The sequence below is a fragment of the Aquarana catesbeiana genome, linkage group LG03, assembly GCF_042186555.1.
Source record: "Aquarana catesbeiana isolate 2022-GZ linkage group LG03, ASM4218655v1, whole genome shotgun sequence".
In the NCBI taxonomy this organism is placed as follows: domain Eukaryota; kingdom Metazoa; phylum Chordata; class Amphibia; order Anura; family Ranidae; genus Aquarana; species Aquarana catesbeiana.
In genome coordinates, this window is record NC_133326.1 from 709347972 (window position 1) to 709372594 (window position 24623).

The 24623-nt window shown below is 44.2% G+C and overlaps 1 protein-coding gene across 4 annotated transcripts in view; it reads left to right on the plus strand.

Annotated features, from left to right (window-relative positions):
- The window catches only part of LOC141133632 (beta-1,3-galactosyltransferase 5-like), a 90650-nt gene that overhangs the window by 39920 nt on the left and 26107 nt on the right, over positions 1-24623 (plus strand). For 2 of the 4 annotated variants that reach the window (XM_073623121.1, XM_073623124.1), the window contains exon 2: positions 9670-9771. In XM_073623121.1, coding sequence (XP_073479222.1) covers positions 9737-9771 — 35 coding nt within the window. In that variant the 5' untranslated portion in view covers positions 9670-9736. Of the gene's footprint in view, positions 1-9616; positions 9772-24623 lie in introns of all 4 variants that reach the window. The other 2 variants (XM_073623122.1, XM_073623123.1) reach the window with 1 other exon arrangement.

The following is a 24623-nucleotide window of genomic DNA, read 5'->3' on the forward strand; positions in this document are numbered from 1 at the left end:
GGATTTTAAGTCCTTGATGGCGAGTCTAATTTCTGTAATGTCAAAGGGATTTTCTAGTTGGGATATGTCATCCTCAGCAAGTGAGGGAAGATTAGCTTCTTTTAAGTAGTCTTTTATGGCCTGTGATCTGTTATTGAGGATATCTGCTGGTTTGTGTTGGATTGGTAAATTATACAAGGAAGTATAGTAATCATGGAAATGTTGCGCTATCTTTTCCGTGGTTCTATCTATTGTACCGCTTTTATTTTGGATACCCAAGATACTGTATTGAGCGGTCTGTGCCCTTAAGGCCCTAGCTAGTATCTTGCCGGTTTTGTCGCCATGCTCATGGTATACCTTCCTTTTGAAAAAAAGGAATTGCTTGGTCCTGGTGTGGAAGATCTGCTTAATAGTTTTCCTAGTTTCCATAAGGGACATCGCCGAATGAGACGCGAGGGATTGTTTGTGTAGGGATTCTAGGGAGTGAATTTTGTTTGTGAGTTGTGCAATGTTTTTTCCATTTCTCTTTTTTTTACGTGCCCCCATTTTTATTAATTCCCCTCTGATGTAGCACTTATGGGCCTCCCAGACTATCAGAGGGTCCGCGTCAGGGGTAATATTGTGTTTGAAGAAATCTACCAGTGAGGAAGTCAACGTGGGAAGTAGGGAAGGGTCTGTTAGCAAGGATGAATTCAGTCTCCAAATGTTGGATTTTGCTGAGGGCTCTGAAAAATTCAGGGCAATGGAAATAGGGGCATGATCTGAGATAGTTTGAAGCCCTATGTGTGCTCCAGTGAGTAGATGGAGGTCTCTCTGTGAGATGAACAGGTAGTCTATTCTTGAGTGACGCTCGGGTGAGATTGAATAGAAGGTAAAATATTTATCATCAGGATGGAAGAAGCGCCAAGTATCAATTCAATTTAATGAATTTAGGAGTGTTTTAATGCTCTTCAAAATTCTATAGGTGATGTACGTTTTCCCTGATGAAGTGTCTACCAGTGGGTTGAGAGGAATGTTGAAATCACCACCCAAGATCAGACCACCCGCACTAAAACTCAACAACTCCCTTGTCAGTTTTCGACAAAACTCTAGATGTGTGGTATTAGGGAAATAAGCGTTAGCTAGAGTGAGTGGGATTCCATTACATTTTCCCTTCAGGAAGATGAATTTTCCTCCTGGGTCAACTACTTTGTCAGAGAGCTCAAACTTAGCGTTTCTACTCACCAAGATCGAGACTCCCTTTGATTTGGACATATTATTAGTGGTGTGATGAGCCTCAGTGAGGTAAGAGTCGGTTAGCCTTGGTACGTGATTTGTCTTAAAATGGGTTTCCTGGAGAAGAACAAATTTGGGCTTACCTTTCTTGAGTTCTCTCAAAAGGGTAGTTCGCTTCTCGGGTAAGTTCAGTCCTTTGACATTATGCGAAATTACTGTAGGGTAGCGCCCTAGATCAGAGTAAGCCATGGTACAGGTCCAGAGAGAGATGGCAGAACGCACCTGTAAAAATAGCTCAGGAAATATTGGTTAAAGACCTTTTCAACCTAAAATTCCCAATGCCTCAAGCACCAAAGCAGACACCAGTTTAGAGGTTAAGAAAAGAAGGGTCAAAGCTGGAAATATGAATAGAAGTAAGAGAGGAGAGGAAAGGTCAGCGTGTGATGTAAGTGTAGGTTCTGGTAGCTCATCCTCGTGTGTTCCCGGTTTAGAAAGACGGGCTAGGGCCGCGGGTCCGACGGAGCTCTCTGATTATGCTGTCATCCTAGCCGCCTGTCAGGCCATGCCCCCGATGGGGATTTTTTTTAACACCTCACTACACTGTATTATATACTGTACACCGACTTCACTGTATTAGGAACTGTATACTGGCTGCACTGTATTATATACTGTGTACACCCCCTGAAGTGTGTTAGAAACTTACACACTGTATTATGTACTGTGTACACCGCCTGCACTGTATTAGAAACTGTAAACCGTCTGCACTGTATTATATACTGCGTACACCGCATGAAATGTATTAGAAACTGTACACACTGTATTATATACTGTGTACACCACCTGTATTATATAATATGTGCACCACCTGCATTGTATTAGAAACTGTACACCGGTTGCACTGTGTTATATACTGTGTACACTGCCTGAAGTGTGTTAGAAACTTACACGCTGTATTATGTACTGTGTACACCGCCTGCACTGTATTAGAAACTGTACACTGGCTGCACTGTGTTATATAATGTGTACACCGCCTGAAGTGTATTAGAAACTGTACACACTGTATTAACTACTTGCCAACCGGCCCATAGCCGAATGACAGCTACAGGGCAGTTGCATAACTCTGGGAGGGCATACAGTGACGTCCTCCCAGAATCCTGGTCTCGCGCGGCCCCTGGGGCGTCCAGCCGGGAACATCCGTGACCATGACATACTGTGATCGGCATCACGGATCACAGTAAATGGCCGCTGATAGCGGCCGTTTACCACGTGATCGCTCCGTCATTTGTAAACAAACCAGCGTTTTTTTTATTGCAATACTCTGCAATACCCTGCAATACCCTGCAATACCCCGCAATACCCTTCAATACTCTGCAATACCCTGCAAAACCTGGCCATATTCTGCCATACCCTGCAATACTCTGCTATACCCTGCAATACTCTGCAATACCCTGTAATACTCTGCAATACCCTGCCATACCCTGCTATACTCTGCAATATCCCGCAATACCCTGCCATACTCTGCTATACCCTGCAATACTCTGCTATACCCTGCAACACTCTGCAATTCTCTGCAATACCCTGCAATACTCTGCAATACCCTGCCATACCCTGCAATACCCAGCCATACTCTGCATTACTCGGTGATACTCTGCCATACCCAGTCACACTCTGCAATACCCAGCCATACCCAGTCATACTCTGCAATACCCTGCCATACTCAGCCATACCCAGCCATGCTCAGCCATACCCAGCCATGCTCAGCCCTGCTCAGCCATACTCGGCCATGCTCAGCCATACTCGGCCATACTTGGCCATGCTCGGCCATATTCGGCTGTACTCGCCCTCTGTATGTGGCCAGGCTGTGGAAGTCTCACACATGTGGTATCGCCGTACTCAGGAGGAGTAGGAGAATCTATTTTGGGGTGTCATTTTTGGTATGTACATGCTATTTGTTAGAAATATTGTATAAATGGACAACTTTGTGTTAAAAAAAAAAATGCGTTTTAACCACTTCCTGCCCACCGGCCGTCATATGACGTCCTTGACATTGTGCGGGGATATCTGAATGAGACCTGCAGCTACAGGCATCATTCAGATATCAGCCCTTTCAGCCGGCGATTCCCTACACCATAAGAATGATCATAGTGGCTGTTCCACTGCTTGATCGTTCTTACGGGAGGCGAGAGGGGGCGCTCCCGCCGCCCTCCGGTGCTTCTACCGACTCACAGATACGAGCGAAGCCAGGATCAGGATGTTTTTTTTTTTGTTTTTTTTTTTTATTTCAGGCTTCCCAGCCTAGAGGTGAGATGTGGGGTCTTATTGACCCCATATCTCACTGTAAAGAGAACCTGTCATGCCATATTCCTATTACAAGGGATGTTAACATTCCTTGTACATTGTGGGAAAAATGACGGCTTCAAAAAACTCACCATGCATCTTTCTAAATATCTTGGAATTTCTTCTTTCCAAAAAGGGGTAATTTGGGGGGTATTTGTACTTTTCTGGCATGTTAGGGTCTCAAGGATTGAGACAGGCCGTCAGTACTTCAGGTGTGATCAATTTTCAGATATTGGCACCATAGCTTGTGGACTCTATAACTTTCACAAAGACCAAATAATATACACCAATTTGTACTTATTTTTACCAAAGATATGTAGCAGTATAAATTCTGGCCAAAATTTATGAAGAAAAAATTACTAATTTGCTAAATTTTATAACAGAACAAAAGAAAAATTCAATTTTTTTACAGAATTTTTAGTCTTTTTTCTTTTATAGCACAAAAAATAAAAAAAACAACGGTGATTAAATACCACCAAAAGAAAGCTCTATTTGTGTGAAAAAAAAAGGACAAGAATTTCATATGGGTACAGTGTTGTATGACTGAGTAATTGTCATTCAAAATGTGAGAGTGCCGAAAGCTGAAAATTGGTCTGGTTAGGAAGGGGGTTTAAGTGCCCAGTGGTCAAGTGGTTAAATACTGTGTACACCGCCTGAAGTGTATTAGAAACTGTACACACTGTATTATATACTGTGTACTTAGACATGCAATCTGTTCACAGTGGAGGCACATGCATTCTGATGGATAGGTGAGAGCATTTGGACTGATGGGGAGGCACCACTTCTTAAAGGTACAGGAGCACACTGAACACCCAGCATATAGCAAAATGGCTGCAAAGGTGTCAGTGCGTTGCCTGACAAAAAAACAGGACAGTGATACAAAAAAGACGCCACTTGCTTCCATCTATAGCTGGAAATAGTAGTAAGAAGCATTGGAAGGCTAACAACAGGTACAAACAAGGCCAAGGGTAAATCCAAGGAAAAAAACAAACTTAACTTACTGACCAGCTCACAGACAATCAATTAAATCTGTCTAACAGTATGCATTAACAGCAGGGGTTTAGTCTGCACACATTTGCAAATGCATGCGTAAGCCACAGAGCCTCGTCAAGCACCCTGGTATCTGTGGTACCTAAAGTTATTGTTAGGTCACTAGTCAGTGATAGGTACCACAGATACCAGGGTGCCTTGTCGAGGCATATATATATATATATATATATATATATATATATATATATATATATATATATATATATATAATATATATATATACACACACACAGTATCTCACAAAAATGAGTACACCCCTCACATTTTGGTAAATATGTTCTTCTATCTTTTCATGTGACAACACTAAAGAAATGACACTTTGCTACAATGTAAAGTAGTGAGTGTACAGCTTGTATAACAGTGTAAATTTGTTGTCCCCTCAAAATAACTCAACACACAGCCATTAATGTCTAAACCACTGGCAACAAAAGTGAGTACACCCCTAAGTGAAAATGTCCAAATTGGGCCCAATTAGCCATTTTCCCTCCCTGATGTCATGTGACTGGTTAGTGTTACAAGGTCTCAGGTGTGAATGGGGTGCAGGTGTGTTAAATTTGGTGCTATGGCTCTCACTCTCTCATACTGGTCACTGGAAGTCCAACATGGCACCTCATGGCAAAGAACTCTCTGAGGATCTGAAAAAAAAGAATTGTTGCTCTACATAAAGATGACCTAGGCTATAAGAAGATTGCCAAGACCTGAGCTACAGCAAGGTGGCCAAGACCATAAAGCGGTTTAACAGGACAGGGTCCACTCAGAACAGGCCTCGCCATGGTCGACCAAAGAAGTTGAGTGCACGTGCTCAGTGTCATATCCTGAGGTTGTCTTTGGGAAATAGACGTATGAGTGCTGCCAGTATTGCTGCAGGGGTTGAAGGGGTGGAGGGTCAGTCTGTCAGTGCTCAGACCGTACTCCATACACTGCATCAAATTGGTTTGCATGGCTGTCGTCCCAGAAGGAAGCCTCTTCTAAAGATGGTGCACAAGAAAGCCTGCAAACAGTTTGCTGAGGACAAGCAGACTAAGGACATGGATTACTGGAACCATGTCATGTGGTCTGATGGGACCAAGATAAAATTATTTGGTTCAGATGTTGTCAAGCATGTGTGGCAGTAACCAGGTGAGGAGTACAAAGACAAGTGTGTCTTGCCTACAGTCAAGCATGGTAGTGGGAGTGTTAAGGTCTGGGGCTGCATAAGTGCTGCCTGCACTGGGGAGCTACAGTTCATTGAGGGAACCATGAATGCCAACATGTACTGTGACATACTGAAGCAGAGCATGATCCCCTCCCTTCGGAGACTGGGCTGCAGGGCAGTATTCCAACATAACAACCCCAAACACACCTCCAAGACGACACTGCCTTGCTAAAGAAGCTGAGGGTACAGGTGATGGACTGGCCAAGCATGTCTCCAGACCTAAACCCTATTGAGCATCTGTGGGACATCCTCAAATGGAAGTTGGAGGAGGGCAAGGTCTCTAACATCCACCAGCTCTGTGATGTCCTCATGGAGGAGTGGAAGAGGACTCCAGTGGCAACCTGTGAAGCTCTGGTGAACTCCATGCCCAAGAGGGTTAAGGCAGTGCTGGAAAATAATGGTGGCCACATAAAATATTGACACTTTGGGCCCAATTTGGACATTTTCACATTTAGACATTAATGGCTGTGTGTTGAGTTATTTTGAGGGGACAGCAAATTTACACTGTTATACAAGCTGTACACTCACTACTTTACATTGTAGCAAAGTGTCATTTCTTCAGTGATGTCACATGAAAAGATGGAATAAAATATTTACAAAAATGTGAGGGGTGTATATAGTCTTGTGTGTGTGTATATATATTGTAGCAGGACGGTATCTTGCCAGGATCCAGGTCTAATAGACAGCCAGTTCATTAATGAGTCAGCTTTGTTCTGGGCCCTGTCCAAGGCTCTAGGCTCCCAATTAGAGATGGCTCCATCCTGCAGACAGGAGGTTTGGGTATGGGAGGCCATAGGGCTTCACCTAGGATAGAGAGGTGGGAGCTAGGGACGAGCTTCTAGTTCGAGTCGAACTCATGCTCAACTTGAACATCGGCTGTTCGCAAGTTCGCCGAACAGCGAACAATTTGGGGTGTTTGCGGCAAATTCGAATGCTGCGGAACACCCTTTAAAAGTCTATGGGAGAAATCAAAAGTGCTAATTTTAAAGGCTTACATTCAGGTATTGTCATAAAAAGGGTTTGGGGACCTGGGTCCTGCCCCAGGGCACATGTATCAATGCAAAAAAAAGTTTTAAAAACGGACGTTTTTTCGGGAGCAGTAATTTTAATAATGCGAAACAATAAAAGTGTAATATCCCTTTAAATTTCGTACCTGGGGGTGTCTATAGTATGCCTGTAAAGGGGCGCATGTTTCCCGTGTTTAGAACAGTCTGACAGCAAAATGACATTTCAAAGGAAAAAAAGTCATTTAAACTACTCGCGGCTATTAATGAATTGCTGGTCCGACAATACACATAAAAGTTCATTGATAAAAACGGCATGGGAATTCCCCACAGGGGAACCCCGAACCAAAATTAAAAAAAAAAAAAAATGACGTGGGGGGGGGGGTCCCCCTAAATTCCATACCAGGCCCTTCAGGTCTGGTATGGATATTAAGGGGAACCCCCGGCCAAAATTTTTTAAAAAAACGGTGTGGGGTCCCCCAAAAATCCATACCAGACCCTTATCCGAGCACGCAACCTGGTAGGCTGCAGGAAAAGAGGGGGGATGAGAGAGCGCCCCCCCTCCTGAACCGTACCAGGCCACATGCCCTCAACATTGGGAGGGTGCTTTGGGGTAGCCCCCCAAAACACCTTGTCCCCATGTTGATGGGGACAAGGGCCTCATCCCCACAACCCTTGGCTGGTGGTTGTGGGGGTCTGCGGGCGGGGGGCTTATCGGAATCTGGAAGCCCCCTTTAACAAGGGGACCCCCAGATCCCGGCCCTCCCCCCTGTGTGAAATGGTAAGGAGGTACAAAAGTACCCCTACCATTTCACTAAAAAACTGTCAAAAATGACAAGAGACAGTTTTTGACAATTCCTTTATTTAAATGCTTCTTATTTCTTCTATCTTCTATCTTCCTTCGGTTTCTTCCTCCATCTTCTTCTTCTTCTGGTTCTTCCTCCGGTGTTCTCATCCGGCATCTTCCTCCGCGGCGTCGGCATCTTCTTCCCTTCTTCTCCGGGCCGCTCCGCATCCATGATGGCATGGAGGGAGGCTCCCGCTGTGTGATGCTTCTCTCTTCATCTTCTTCTCTTCATCTTGTTTTCAGGCCGCTCCGCATCCATGATGGCATGGAGGGAGGCTCCCGCTGTGTGACGTTTCTCCTCTTCTGATGGTTTTTAAATAACAGGGGGCAGGGCCACCCAGTGACCCCGCCCCCTCTGACGCACGGTGACTTGGCGGGACTTCCCTGTGGCGTCACAGGGAATTCCACAGGGAAGTCCCGTCAAGTCGCCGTGTGTCAGAGGGGGCCCCGCCCCCCGTTATTTAAGAACCGTCAGAAGAGGAGAAGCGTCTCACAGCGGGAGCCTCCCTCCATGCCATCATGGATGCGGAGCGGCCCGAGGAGAAGAAGGGAAGAAGACACCAACGCCGCGGAAGAAGATGCCGGACGAGAACACCGGAGGAAGAACCAGAAGAAGAAGAAGATGCAGGAAGAAACCGAAGGAAGATAGAAGAAAGAAGAAAGAAGAAGCATTTAAATAAAGGAATTGTCAAAAACTGTCTCTTGTAATTTTTAACATTTTTGACAGTTTTTTTGTGAAATGGTAGGGGTACTTTTGTACCCCCTTACCATTTCACACAGGGGGGAGGGCCGGGATCTGGGGATCCCCTTGTTAAAGAGGGCTTCCAGATTCCGATAAGCCCCCCCACCCGCAGACCTCCACAACCACCGGCCAAGGGTTGTGGGGATGAGGCCCTTGTCCTCATCAACATGGGGACAAGGTGTTTTGGGGGGCTACCCTAAAGCACCCTCCCAATGTTGAGGGCATGTGGCCTGGTACAGTTCAGGAGGGGGGGCGCTCTCTCATCCCCCCTCTTTTCCTGCGGCCTGCCAGGTTGCGTGCTCGGATAAGGGTCTGGTATGGATTTTTAGGGGGATCCCACACCAATTTTTTTAAATTTTGGCGCGGGGTTCCCCTTAAAATCCATACCAGACCTGGAGGGTCTGGTATAGATTTTGAGGGGGGCCCCACGCCATTTTTTAAAATTTTGGCTGGGGTTCCCCTTAATATCCATACCAGACCTGAAGGGCCTGGTATGGAATTTAGGGGGACCCCCCACGTCATTTTTTTTTAAAATTTTGGTTCGGGGTTCCCCTGTGGGGAATTCCCATGCTGTTTTTATCAATGAACTTTTATGTGTATTGTCGGACCGGCAACTCATTAATAGCCGCGAGTAGTTTAAATGACTTTTTTTCCTTTGAAATGTCATTTTGCTGTCAGACTGTTCTACACACGGGAAACATGCGCTCCTTTACAGGCATACTATAGACACCCCCCAGGTATGAAATTTAAAGGGATATTACACTTTTATTGTTTCACTTTAAGCATTATTAAAATCACTGCTCCCGAAAAAACGGCCGTTTTTAAAAAAAATGTTTTGCATTCATACATGTCCCCTGGGACAGGACCCAGGTCCCCAAACACTTTTTATGACAATATAAAAGCACTTTTGATTATTCAGGTTCGTGTCCCATAGACTTTAACGGTGTTCGCGTGTTCGAACAAATTTTTTGCCTGTTCGCAAGTTCTGGTGAGAACCGAACGGGGGGGTGTTTGGCTCATCCCTAGTGGGAGCCAGTGAAGCACGAAGCTGAAAGCACAGAGGTGCTGAACGTCAGGTCTGGGGAAGACAGACCAAGGCCTAAGGCGTAAGGCCTGAGCAGGAGTGCTGCGTTTTTAGCCAGGAATGCTGAATGCTGGTTGTTCTGAAGCAGGACTGTAATGCTGAATACCCCTGCGAGGGAATCTGATGTTTATTATTGAAATTTGTTTCTTTTGAATAAAAATAGGCTGCCATGCCCTTGAAAATGCAGTCGGGACTGACACGATTTCTTCAACACAGATGCACCACTAGAGCTTAATCACCCCGGATTGTCACAGTTGGTGGAGAAATTGGCGTTGGGGCGCAGATGAAGCTGGTCCAGGTCCTCCCATGCCGAAAACTGTAAGTGTCAGAGACTGTGTGTATTGTTGTTGCTGTGTGAAGCAAACTGATGGGTGCTGTGTCTCAGCTGTAAGGAGACAGGAAGTTCAATGCCTGTGATTCCAAGTCTGCAGACTGGGGTGAGAAAGACTGGCTTTGTGACTGTGCACACGGGAGTGGAAGTGACCCCAAATGGGAGATCCCCTGTTTGTGCTAAAAAGGACGGTGCCCATGCGTCCCCCTATGGACGGGCCACCACTGTCTACATGGAGTTTGCATGTTCTTCCCGTGCTTATGCGGGTTTCCTCAGGGTACTTCAGTTTCCTTCCAACTGTCTGCCCCATCAACATTTAGCTATTAACAAAACGCAGTCTGCAATGATACTGTATCTGTGCATTGTGTGAAATACCAAGCAAAGCCATCTCTTGTGTAATCTTGAAAGATGCATTAACAATGATGCCAGTGTCCTTCTGGAGAACAAAGTAGATAAAGGCATTGTGTGAGGGAGTACTGTGTGAGATAATAAATAGCTGGAAATGTTCCACTAACTTATTATTGAGCATACTGCACTTATTTTGAAAAGATTTAGCTGATGACTAGGTCCATTGTAAGCCTCTGAGTCTTTAACTTATAAACTTATACATACCTCCCAACTTTTTGAGATAGAAGCGAGGGACACCTATTAGCAAAAGTATGTAGGCATAGGACACACGCCCTGCCACGCCCCCTTAAAGGAGAATTATGCAAAAAAAAAAGTTAGTTAAACCCAAAGATGCTTTTTTACCACTATTATTACTTTATGCTTGCTATTGGCATTTACAAATGCAGCATTTTGGAAATTGGATGAAAGGTTTAGCACTGGGAAACACTTTTTGAATGCTAAATAGTTCATTTTATATACAACTACAGTCAGGTCCGTAAATATTGGGACATCGACACAATTCTAATCTTTATGGCTCTATACACCACCACAATGGATTTGAAATGAAACGAACAAGATGCGCTTTAACTGCAGACTTTCAGCTTTAATTTGAGGGTATTTACATCCAAATCAGGTGAACGGTGTAGGAATTACAACAGTTTGTATATGTGCCTCCCACTTTTTAAGGGACCAAAAGTAATGGGACAAAAGTAATGGACAGATGCTCAGCTGTTCCATGGCCAGGTGTGTGTTATTCCCTCACTATCCCATTTACAAGGAGCAGATAAAAGGTCCAGAGTTCATTTCAAGTGTGCCATTTGCATCTTGCTGTCAACTCTCAATATGAGATCCAAAGAGCTGTCACTATCAGTGAAGCAAGCCATCATTAGGCTGAAAAAACAAAACAAACCCATCAGAGATATAGGAAAAACATTAGGTGTGGCCAAATCAACTGTTTGGAACATCCTTAAAAAGAAAGAACGCATCGGTGAGCTCAGCAACACCAAAAGACCCGGAGGACCACAGAAAACAACAGTGGTGGATGACCGAAGAATTATTTCCCTGGTGAAGAAAACGCCCTTCACAAGAGTTGGCCAGATCAAGAACACTCTCCAGGAGTTAGGTGTAGGTGTGTCAAAGTCAACAATCAAGAGAAAACTTCACCAGAGTGAATACAGAGGGTTCACCACAAGATGTAAACCATTGGTGAGCCTCAAAAACAGGAAGGCCAGATTAGACTTTGCCAAACAACATCTAAAAAAGCCTTCACAGTTCTGGAACAACATCCTATGGACAGATGAGACCAAGATCAACTTGTACCAGAGTGATGAGAAGAGTATGGAGAAGGAAAGGAACTGCTCATGATCCAAAGCATACCAACTCATCAGTGAAGCATGGTGGTGGTAGTGTCATGGCGTGGGCATGTATGGCTGCCAATGGAACTGGTTCTCTTCTATTTATTGATGATGTGACTGCTGACAAAAGCAGCAGGATGAACTCTGAAGTGTTTTGGGCAATATTATCTGCTCATATTCAGCAAAATGCTTCAGAACTCATTGGACGGCGCTTCACAGTGCAGATGGACAATGACCCGAAGCATACTGCGAAAGCAACCAAAGACTTTAAGGGAAAGAAGTGGAATGTTATGCAATGGCCAAGTCAATCACCTGACCTGAATCTGATTGAGCATGAATTTCACTTGCTGAAGACAAAACTGAAGGGAAAATGCCCCAAGAACAAGCAGGAACTGAAAACAGTTGCAGTAGAGGCCTGGCAGAGCATCACCAGGGATGAAACCCAGCGTCTGGTGATGTCTATGCATTTCAGACTTCAGACTGTAATTGACTGCAAAGGATTTGCAACCAAGTATTAAAAAGTGAAAGTTTGATGGATGATTGTTAATCTGTTCCATTACTTTTGGTCCCTTAAAAAGTGGGAGGCACATATACAAACTGTTGTAATTCCTACACCGTTCACCTGATTTGGATGTAAATACCCTCAAATTAAAGCTGAAAGCCTGCAGTTAAAGCACATCTTGTTCGTTTAATTTCAAATCCATTGTGGTGGTATATAGAGCCAAAAAGATTATAATTGTGTCGATGTCCCAATATTTATGGACCAGACTGTATATAGATCAGACTAGAATGAGGGACAAATGAGGAGGAATGAGGGACAGGGGGACGTTGTTCCAAATCAGGGACAGTCCCTCGAAATCAGTATCTAATAAAAAGTGTGTACAGTTTCTACTACACTTCTAGTGGTGTACACAATACAGTGCAGCTATAGTACAGTTGCTAATACAGTGCAGGCAGTGTACACAGTATCTAATACAGTGTGTACAGTTTCTACTACACTTCTGGTGGTGTACACAGTATCCAATACAGTGTAGTATGGTGTTGTAAAACAAAATATATATCTTGTCCGGAAGGCCACCAAGGAGAGGCAGACGCTCACAGGCCACTAAAATAGGGCAAGCAGCCTCTTTGTCTACAGTCAACGGTGGTGGTCATGGACATGGTGCATCCTCTGCAGGTGGCTGTGGGGGCATGCTTGTCCTTTTTTTCTGCTGCTGACCGAGTTATTGAGCCACAACATGCAGAAGTGTTGGTGGAGTGGATAAGCCGTCCTCATCCTCTGTCACCTAGGCTCAGAGTAGTTTGCCTTCCAACGCAGCTGCCAAAGCGGCCTATTCCACCAGCTCCTTGTCCACAGTCACTCCTTCTGTAGCCCCACCATCATGCATGGAGGAGTCCCCAGAATTATTCGACCACAGTGTCGGGTACATGCTGCTGTAGGATGCGCAGTGATCTGAAGGCCCCGATGTTGGTTCCCAGGTTGAGGAAGGGAGTAACATGAGCCTAGAGAGAAAGGGTGCCCAAGAAGGACAAGAAACTGGCAGTCATGTTCCTCCAGCTGCAGCATACTGCCAAGTTTGACAAGGAGGGAGGGGATGATGAGGTCACTGACTGTACTTGGGTGCCTGAAAGAAGAGAGGAGGAGGAGGCACAACTTCAACGAGGCAGGATGTCCTCTAGGGGGCAGCTTAAGGGCAGCCACCCTACTGCATCACACCGCAGAGCTCCGCAGGTGCAGGGCGCTGCTGACTCCCCTGCTGACTTTTTAAAGTTCCTTGGGCCCATTTCGACACATGTGCAGCAGATCGCACCGTTGCTGTCTGCAACTTATGTCTGAAGCGGATCATGCATGGCCAGAACAGCAGTCGCTTGGGCACCACATGCTTGACCAGACATATGACGACCTGCCATGCAGTCCGTTGGCAACAGCACTTGAAAGACCCACCTCAAAGAAAAAGGCGGATTTCTCCTTGCTCCTTATCTGGGATCTCAAATCCTACTATACCTCCAGTCCTCTCCAAATCCTGCACTGAGAGGAATGAAGGTATAGCAATAGGTGTTCCAAGTACTTGCAGCCAATCTGCTAGCAGTACGCCATCTCTTTTCACAGAAGGCCATTCCGGCTCTCTACCGGCATGTGGAAGGCAATGTTTTGGACTCGTTGGACAGGGCGGTCAGCACTAAGGTGCATATTACCGCTGACTCATGGTCCAGCAGGCATGGCATTTCCTTTCCTTCACGGTGCACTGGGTAACTTTGCTGGCAGCTGGAAAGGATGCAGGACAGGGTTCAATGTTGTTGAAATTTGTTCCGCCACCACGCCTCCAAAATGCTAGTGGTGATTCTGCCACAGCTCTCTCCTCCACCCCCTCTTCTTCTTCTTCCTCTATGGCCTCTTCTGCAGATTTGTCCTCTGAACCAGCAGTGCTCCGTATCATTCAAGGGCCTATGCAAGCAGTCAGGCTAAAAGATGTCATGTGGTGTGTAATATTGGGGGTTATTCAGCTTCAGTGTAGAGCTTACCAGTGAGCTGAGTCTACGCCAGATATGAAGTTTAAGGGCTTTTTTGGCCCATGTTTATTGAAGTAAAAAAAAAAGAAAAAAAAGAACAGTCCATCCAGGATTCCCACGCAGGGGTTTCAACTTCAAAGCAATAATGAAATAACTAATGGAAAATACCGAGCCACCTGGCTCTCTGGTCAGCACTTGACCCTGTAACTGTGTCACTGTTTGTTACCCACTCTGTACCTCTGGTGACACTCTCTCTTACAGCTTCCTGGCTGCTTCAGCCCACCAGCTTGGGCCCTCCGTCTGCTCTGTCAGACTGTCCTGTGCCAACAGGCACATGCCTGGACTCCTTGGGAGGGTGGAGCCCAGAACCCTGGTCCTGGCTCTGCTATAAGCCCAGGACCCACCTGCACAATCAACAAGCCGGACTCCTGTCTGTTCCCAAAACCCGGTTCCAGGATTGGAAATTCCATCCCACCCAGATCGCTATGAAATTTCCATGCTCCAGGTCCCCAACTGAATTGTACCAACCACAGAGGAAACTGATAAAAAAGTTTCCTCCAAATTAAATAATCCTCCTGGAGGCTCTCAACCTGCCTATTTGAGAACCCTGGGTGACAATCACTAGGACAGTGATCCGTACTGTCACATATCCCCCCCTTTGTTTCGAACCAGAGGGAGAAACACAAAAATGTATTTTGGCACCTCTGTGCCAGCTATCATTTAGACAAGTCCAATCCTGGCTGATCATACTTTTCCTAAAGGGGAACTCTACCCAATGCCTCCTTTGCTGTCTCCCTCTAAGCCTCACTGCCACTCTGCTACAGGCTCTAATGAGTCCTTCCCAACTTTTTTTCCGGGTCCTTTCTCTCCTGAAATTTTAACGGGGTCCCCATGGCCTTTCGATCAACCCTTCTACCTCCACACTTCAAGTTCCCAGGTTTCCCAAAACTTCTATGAGCATTACTGTCCTGAGACTGTAGGGGGCCTATTTCTATGGTGTTTATAATGGGACCCCTCCTCTTATTTCTGGTACCTGACTCAGCAGTAGGGATGAGCCGAACACCCAACCAAACCCCACCCCCCACCCCCCGATCGGTTCGCACCAGAACATGGGAACAGGCAAAAAATTTGTTTGAACACTCAAACACTGTTAAAGTCTATGGGACACAAACATGAAAAATCAAAAGTGCTCATTTTAAAGGCTTATATGCATGGTATTGTCTTAAAAAGTGTTTTGGGACCCAGGTCCTGCCCCAGGGGATATGTATCAATGCAAAAAGAAGTTTTAAAAACATCCGTTTTTTCAGAAGCAGTGATTTTAATAATGCTTAAAGTGAACCAATAAAAGTGTAATATTCCTCTAAATTTCATACCTGGGGGGTGTCTATAGTATGCATGTAAAGGGGCGCATGTGTTTAGAACAGTCTGACAGCAAAATTACATTTCTAAAGGGAAAAAAAATTCATTTAAAAGTGCTAGAGCTAGTGCCGGCTATAATGAATTGGGAAAAAAAAGTAAATTTAAAAGTGCTAGAGCTAGTTCCGGCTATAATGAATTGTTGGGGAAAAAAGTCATTTAAAAGTGCTAGAGCTAGTGCCGTCGGTCCGGCAATACACATAAAAGTTCATTGATAAAAATGGCATGGAATTTCCCCACACGGGAACACCGAACAAAAATGTATGGGGGTCCCCCTAAATTCCATACCAGGCCCTTCAGGTCTGGTATGGATATTAAGGGGAACCCCGTGCCAAAATTAAAATGGCGTGGGGGTCCCTCTCAAAATCCATACCAGACTCTTCAGGTCTAGTATGGATTTTAAGGAGAACCCCACGCCAAAATGTAAAAAAAAAAAAAAAATGGCGTGGGGTCCCCCCAAAAAGCAATACCAGACCCTTATACGAGCACGCAACCTGGCAGGCTGCAGGAAAAGAGGGGGGACGAGAGAGCGCCCCCCCCTCTTGAACCGTACCAAGCCACATGCCCTGGGGGTAGCCCCCCAAAGCACCTTGTCCCCATGTTGATGGGGAGAAGGGCCTCATTCCCACAACCCTTTCCCTGTGGTTGTGGGGGTCTGCGGGCGGGGGGCTTATCGGAATCCGGAAGCCCCCTTTAACAAGGGGACCCCAGATCCCGCCCCCCCCGTGTGAATTGGTAATGGGGTACAAATGTACACCATTTCACAAAAAAGTGTCAAAAAGGTTAAAAAACACAAGAGACGGTTTTTGACAAGTCCTTTATTAATTTCTTCTTCTTTCCGCTTCTTCCATCTTCTTATCTTCCTTCTGTGTTCTTCTTCCTCTTCCTTCTTCCTTAAGAACTAGTACCTGCTCGGCTGCAGTGCTAATCCTTGCAGTTGCTGCTGCCTGGGGGTTCCCCGTCATCTAATTTTTTCTCTCTGGTCACTCTCATCTCTTCTCCAGCCTCAAGGTTCCCCTCCAGAGTCCTCAACGGTCCTCACATCACAGACACATCACAGACCCGGGAGGCCCCGCTCCAGGGAGAAGGTGATGCAGCTGCGCAGAGGTGGGTAGGCGAAGCAATAGGCTCCGCCTCCACCAGTTACCCTACCCTATGTAGACCCGGTCTGTCTGGCCAGTAATCGGCCGTCATGGGCCGGCACTCCAGCAGGCCGGCCGTGGCGCCGGTGGCTAAATTAGTGTGGGAGGCGGCCGCGGGGGGACGGGTGGGACTTTTTTTAGCGGGGGGTGGCTTTTTTGCCCCCCCCGCATGGCGCCCATGGCACATACCATGGCTGCCATACCTTGGATATGCCACTGATCTCTTTTAGTACTTTTGTTATGAACCAGACCCTTGGTTTCAGACCCAAGTCCTTCCTGGGGACTTTCATGACACTGGGAATGCAGAGAGACTCACTTACTGAGACTTCAGAAGTTACAAGGTTCAACGGAATCTTCTCCCAGCTGGAGACAACCACAGCCTGGTGCTCTACCAGAGCGCTGCCAGGTGCTGGACTCATACCCAACTTCTCAAGCTCAGCATCAATGAAATGCTCCAGATCATTACCTGTGGCAACGTCACTTTGACACTCCACGTCAACATAATTTGTGTGGGTCACAGACAAAGTCTCTGCTGTGCGCTCGCCCTTAACTGGTCCTTCTTTCTCTCGAGAGTTAACCACTGCATCATCGAGCAAACCTTAAGCTACAGGCTACAGGCTGCTCTGCAGTCCCTCCTGCTGGCACAGCAGAAACAGTGTCCACCTGATGTTTGATTTTTGTGCATAAAAGCATTATCTATCAGGGAGATTAGATTTTTACACCAACTATTCTAATCCGTTCAATAAGAGATACAGAAGAAAAACAGCAATGGATAGCGGCGCAGGTCAAAGTATGGAGAGAAGCAATGCAAGTTCATAACAAAAGTCCTTTGAGCAAATACAGCTCTATGTGAAGATGTGCAGTCTGTATGGTAGGGCAGCCTTGTAGGGGGAGTTGAAGCCACTCCAAATATGTAAAAGAGAAAACAAAGCAACAGGGACCTCTTAGTAAGACTGTTTGAATTTAATAACAAATTGCATTAAAACACTCACATGTAAAAAAACTGTTGTTAAGCGCAGGGGAGACCAGTGAAACCACGATTGATCTCTGCAGTCTGGATGGAAATAGGCTCTGTTTCTCTATGCTGCCAGCGTCCTGATCCACAGGAGACCCCGGCATTCGGGCAGGATCCACAGCGAGGCTTGGAGCGCGGCTGGACGGTCACAAAGAGGGCTGGAGTGCAGAGTTCAGTGTAGTGGCCGTACTGCTGAAAAGCGACGCATTTCTGAGCATGTGCGAAAAGCAGGCTCCTTTCTCAAGCTATGGTTAATGGGCTGTGTGTGGTCTATTTATGTGCCGACATAGCACTGCCACCTAGTGGGAAAGTTCGATATCACTGGCTGTGTAGACACAGGAGCAATATATTCATAGTGACGAATCATTATGATAATGGGAAAAAAGGATAAAGTGTACATACATTTATATACTTCACTATAAGCTTTTTACAAGTAATGACATCATGTTGATAATGGATATAATGACACAAAAGCAGAAAACATAATAAGTTAATAATGAGGACATGTATTAAGAAATTTGTATTAAAATAAATATATAACAACCATACATTTAAAATATCCATTGATAAGATTCAGACATCAGTTAATCAATAAATTAGAATACTATATAATAGGAACCTAGCTATCAAATACAGAGGTTATGTTGTGCACTAGGTAAAAAAAAAAAAAAAATATATATATATATATATATATATATATATATATATATATATATATATATATATATATATATATATATATATATATATATATATATATATATATATATATATATATATATATATATATATATATATATATATATATACACATACATACACATATACACACACACACACTGAACTAAATCTTATTAATAAAAAAAGGGGGAGGGGTTTGATTTTTTATTGTTAGTTTAATATTATATATTTGATGGGATAGCATTATTTTTTTATTATATGTATTTTGATTTACACTAGGAATAATAAATTATAAATATAATACAAGCTGTTAGGAAAGGTGTAATCAGATTAATAAGATTAAAATTCATTAAAAAATATTAGAATTCAATAATGTTAAAGTGATAGATAATATATCAAAGTACTATAAATAGGTTCACATAGATTGATTGATTGTTTATTATCAAGGTAGTATTTAGAAAGTGGCAAGGGGGAGAAAGAATATGGGAGAATAAGGGAAGGGGGAGGGCGGGGGGGGGGGGGGAGAAAAGGGAGGGGAGGGATATTAGGAAGGGGGGGGGAGAGAGAAAAGGATAAGGGGAGTAAAAAAAAGTGGGGGGGGTGAGGAAGAAAGGGGGGGGGAGAGGGAGGGGTAGGTCTGATTACTTACAAACTGCCGAAAAGGACCACCAACCCAAAGATCTTTAGACAAGACTATATTGCTTTTAAAGGATCAACATGTAACATCACCTAGAGCAAAAGAGGAAAATTGGAAAATGTTCAATAACATGAAATAAACATTTTACAAAATTGTGGAAATTTTCAACTCCTCATTGATTCCACCAAGATTTAAAGTATCTAAGGAATAAATCTAGTAGGTCTCGCGTTCACACAATTTGTGGAATCTTTCTGTCACAGAAAGATTTTTTGGCATTTGCTCTAGAATCCAAACTTCCAAACCTTCTGTGGATTTATTGTGATGTTCTGCAAAATGGCGTGGAACACTGTGTTTGTCCTTGTAAATCAAAACACATATAATAAAACAAAATAACGCTATCCCATAAAATATATAGTATTAAACTAACAATAAAAAATCAAATCCCCACCTTTTTTATTTATAGGATTTTAGTTCAGCTACATTTTATATATATATAGATATATAGATATATATATATATATATATATATATATATATATATATATATATATATATATATATATATATATATATATATATATATATATATATATATATATATATATATATATATATATAAAACCTAGTGCACAACATAGCCTCTGTATTTAATAGCTAGGTTCCTATTATATTAGTATTCTAATTTATTGATTAACTGATATCTGAATCTTATCAATGGATATTTTAAATGTATGGTTGTTATATATTTATTTTAATACAGGTTTCTTAATACATGTCCTCATTATTAAATTATGTTTTCTGCTTTTGTATCATTATATCCATTATCAACATGATGTCATTACTTGTAAAAAGCTTATAGTGAAGTATATAAATGTATGTACACTTTATCCTTTTTTTTCCCATTATCATAATGATTCGTCACTATGAATATATTGCTCCTGTGTCTACACAGCCAGTGATATTGAACTTTACCATTAGGTGGCAGTGCTATGTCGGCACATAAATAGACCACATACAGCCCACTAAGCATAGCTTGAGAAAAGAGCGCGCTTTTTGCGCATGTTCAGAAACGTGTCGCTTTTCGGCAGTACAGCCACTACACTGAACTCTGCACTCCAGCCCTCTTTGTGACCGTCCAGCTGTGCTCCAAGCCTCGCTCTGGATCCTGCCCGAATCCCGAAAGTCTCCTGTGGATCAGGACGCCGGCAGCATAGAGAAACAGAGCCTATTTCCATCCAGACTGCAGAGATCGTTTGTGGTTTCACTGGTCTCCCCTGCGCTTGACAACAGTTTTTTTACATGTGAGTGTTTTAATGCAATTTGTTATTAAATTCAAACAGCCTTACTAAGAGGCGCCTGTTGCTTTGTTTTCTCTTTTGTTATCCCAATCCGTTATATGTGTGCTCCATTAACTGGTACTCCTCAGCACCGATCCACCCACCCAAGAAGACACATAAGAACAGACGAGCTTAGTTGAAGACTCATTGCACAAGTCATTACTTTGGTAATACATGTTCTAACATGACAGGTTGCAAAACACCACCTTGCTTGGGTGGTGCTTCATAAACCTCATACACCTTTGCATTATCCACAGATAAGCATTTTTAGTTTTTGCAGGCTGTCCTAGCCCACTGCCAACTTGGGACTGGCAGACATTAGATCACATCACATTTAGTCATCAACACAGGTACAGCTTGGACTTTAACCCCTGCCTCCCCACTGTACAGGGTAAAGTCACTCTCAAGCACGTTCAGTGGCCCCACTATCTGGGGTCACTCTCACATAGTCATTGACAGTCTCATAACCAGTCCTTTTCAACATAAACTTAGCGGTTCCAGCCATCATTTCATTAAAGAAATTTATTTGAGTGCATTGTCTCACAAACCAGTCCTCTGCTGCACTTTTACTGGCCCACTCTCTTCCCGGAGCCCACAGGAGGAAATTACAGCAGGCATCTCCAACTGTTTAGCACCCCCTGCCGACACAACAGGAAACTCCTTCTTGTTGCTAGGGGTGACTGCAAACATATTTGCATGGGAATCTGGGCCCGCAGATAAAGACTTTTGCTCAGCAATATTATCTCCAGCTGAATTCCAGAACCTAGGGCAAGAAAACATGCCTTACCCAGGCTGGCCACATTCCAGCCATGGTACTGGACGACTTTTTCCCAGAGCGCTTCTTTCTTGGTGATTACCAGCTGGCCGGAACCCAGAAGCCTCTTTGTGGGGACGCTTAGCCAAATCTCCACTGCAGCTCCTCCTTTTAGGCACAACTTTCACTCTCATCGCCATGGGAGACCGCACTCTGATTCTCCCAAACTTGATGCATTGTGGCTTTCAACTTGCTACGACTCTCTGCAGGCAATACTTTTCTCACATGGTCTGCAGACTTGACATCACCACCATTGCTACGGGCATCCCTTCTTGATCCATGTTACAAGGGTAAGTTTGCAGAACTCATCCTGCCTTTGCAGAGGGAGCAGAGGATGAAACATCTTCAGGCAGCCTTCAAGAAAGGTTTGTGCAATGGATTTCCAGACCCTGGGAGGTTATAGTTTCCTGGTGCTGCACAACGTGTTGCTGAGGCTTCGTTCATTCAGAGGAAGAGCGGTAGAGAAGGTGGCCAGCTGACCGATGCCTTTAAACAATTTTTCAGTCCTCAGCGCCAAGGTCTGATCAGTTCAAGCAACCAATCGCCAGCATCTGCATTACATGGTGCATGTAATCTAGGGGCAAGAGCAGACTTGGAGACCTTTCCAACAGAGCATGCACTGGGTTGCTGGGTCTTGAGGATGGACCACTGGCCAGAACTTGCTCAATATGCAATTGAGCTACTGGCCTGTACTGCATCCAGCGTGCTTTCTGAATGCACATTCAGTGCTGCTGGAGGGTTTGTAACAGATCAAAGCATGCGCCTGTCCACAGACTCCATTGATAGGCTCACATTCATAAAAATGAATCAGTCTTGGATCAGCAGCTATCAAGCACCTGATGCTGATGTAAATTATTGAATTTGCTATAGATGTGGGATCCCTTGAAGACTGCCTATGCTGACCATCCCATTCCTCCTCAATCTTGATGATTTTAGCTTCCAATAATATTTTTTGGTTTAGGGCACCACCACCCTCACCCAAGGCCCAATTTTTCTGCCCCTGTATAACAGGGGCATGTAATTACAATTCTTGATATAGTATTTCACAACAGGGCCCCTTCCTGCGCACACCAAGAGTAACTGTGAGGGCTTACAGTGTTCTGGGACCACCAACACCTAAGACCCAATTTTCTGCAGTATATAGGTCAGGCCGTATAGTGTATATACTGCTGTTTAAAGTACAGTGCCTTGCAAAAGTATTCACCCCCTTGGCATTTTTCATGTTTTGTTGCCTCACAACCTGGAATTAACATGGATTGTTTGAGGATTTGCATCATTTAATTTACAGAACATGCCCACAACTTTGAAGATTTTTTTTATTGTGAAGCAGACAACAAATAGGACAAAATAACAGAAAAAGTCAATGTGCATAACTATTCTCCCCCCTAAAGTCAATACTTTGTAGAGCCACCTTTTTGCGGTTATCTCAGCTCCAAGTTGCTTTGGATAAGTCTCTATGAGCTTGCCACATCTTACCACTGGGATTGTTGCCCATTCCTCCTGCAAAACTGCTCCAGCTCCTTCAAGTTGGATGATTTGCGTTTGTGAACAGCAATCTTTAAGTCTGACCACAGGTTTTCTTTTGGACTGAGGTCTGGGCTTTGACTAGGCCATTCAAACACATTTTCATGTTTCCCCTTAAACCACTCAAATGTTGCTTTAGCAGTGTGTTTGGGGTCATTTTCCAGCTGGAAGGTGAACCTCCATCCTAACCTCAAATCACACACAGAGTGGTACAGGTTTTGCTCGAGAATATCCCTGTATTTAGCACCATCCACCTTTCCCTCAACTCTGACCAGTTTCCCAGTCCCGACTGCTGAAAAAATGGTGGTGTTCTTTGGGTGATGTCATGTGTTGGGTTTGCGCCAGGCATAGCGTTTTCTTTGATGGGCAAAAAGTAAAATGTTAGTCTCATCAGACCAGAGCACCTTCCTCCATACATGCGTGCCATTTTGTTTTTTGCTGAAAGTAATGGCTTTCTTCTGGCCACTCTGCCATAAAGCCCAACTCTATGGAGCGTACGGCTTATTGTCGTCCTATGTACAGATACTCCAGTCTCTGCTGTGGAACTCTGCAGCTCCTACAGGGTTACCTTGGGTCTCCGTGCTGCCTCTCTGATTAATGCCCTCCTTGCCCGGTCCGTGAGTTTTGGTTTGCGGCCGTCTCTTGGCAGGTTTGCTGTTGTGCCATGTTCTTACCATTTGGTTATGATAGATTTGATGGTGCTCCTAGGAATCATCAAAGTTTTGGATATTTTTTTTATAACCTAACCCTGACTTGTACTTCTCCACAACATTGTCCTTTACTTGTTTGGAGAGTTCCTTGGTCTTCATGGCAGTGTTTGGATAGTGGTGCCTCTTGCTTAGGTGTTGCAGCCTCTGGGGACTTTCAGAAAGGTGTGTATATGTAATGACAGATCATGTGACACTTATATTGCACACAAGTGGACATCATTTCACTAATTATATGACTTCTGAAGGTAATTGGTTGCACCAGAGCTTTTTATGGGCTTCATAACAAAGGGGGTGAATACATACGCACATGCCAATTATCAGTAGTTTTATGTATATAATTTTTCTAATTTTACTTCACCAACTTAGACTATTATGTTCTGATCAATCACATATAATCCACATTAAAAAAACATTGAACTAAAGGCTGTAACAAAATACGTAAAAAGCCAAGGGGGTGAATACTTTTGCAAGGCACTGTATATAGTAGTATACAAACTACTCGGCTAATTACCACTGTAAAGGACTAGCATCAAATGTAGGGACACCGCTACTCACTGGTTCTTCTTTTTAAGGGCTTTGTTTGCCCATTTTTATTAAAAGAACAAAAACAAAAGGTTCACAAAGACATCAGTATCCCATGCAGGGGGTTCCACCATCTCTGTATCTTAAAGACTCCAAATGCTTCAGCCTCCTGGCTTACGCTATTGCCACACGGCTGCTTCAGGCCTGTAGTCTAGGCCTTAGGTCTGCTCCTTAGAACAAAAGAGTTTCGTAGAGTTAAGCTCTCTCCTAGCTTACTCCTGATCAGCGCCTTGCTGCTCTGTCACCAAGTACATCTGCCTCCTGCAGACATGCATGCTCTGGCTGCACCCATGACTCCTGCAGAGGAATAGGAGTCCACCTGACTCCCATGCACAGACTTCCTGTGGGATGGGGTGGGGCCCTGAGCCATAGCCAGGTGACAACTAAATAGCCCAGCACACAGCTGTGCAATCAGCGTGCCTTTCTCTCCAAAATCTGATGTAAACCAGCAATATTCCAGGTAGCACAGGGTCCCAATGCCACACCGCCTATAACAAACAACACAAAGCTTTGAAAAAAATAATAGAAAAGCACTGGCATCTGTTACAAATCGACCCTATTCTGAATTTACATATATCCAACACTCCGACTATCACATATCGAAGAACTCGTTCCCTGAAAGATCAACTAGTCAGAAGTGAATATGTAGGTAAGTTCAGGTCTGATCCATGTAAAAGACTGGGGGGTGCTCATTCTGTAGGTACACGAATACACAACCTAATACAATT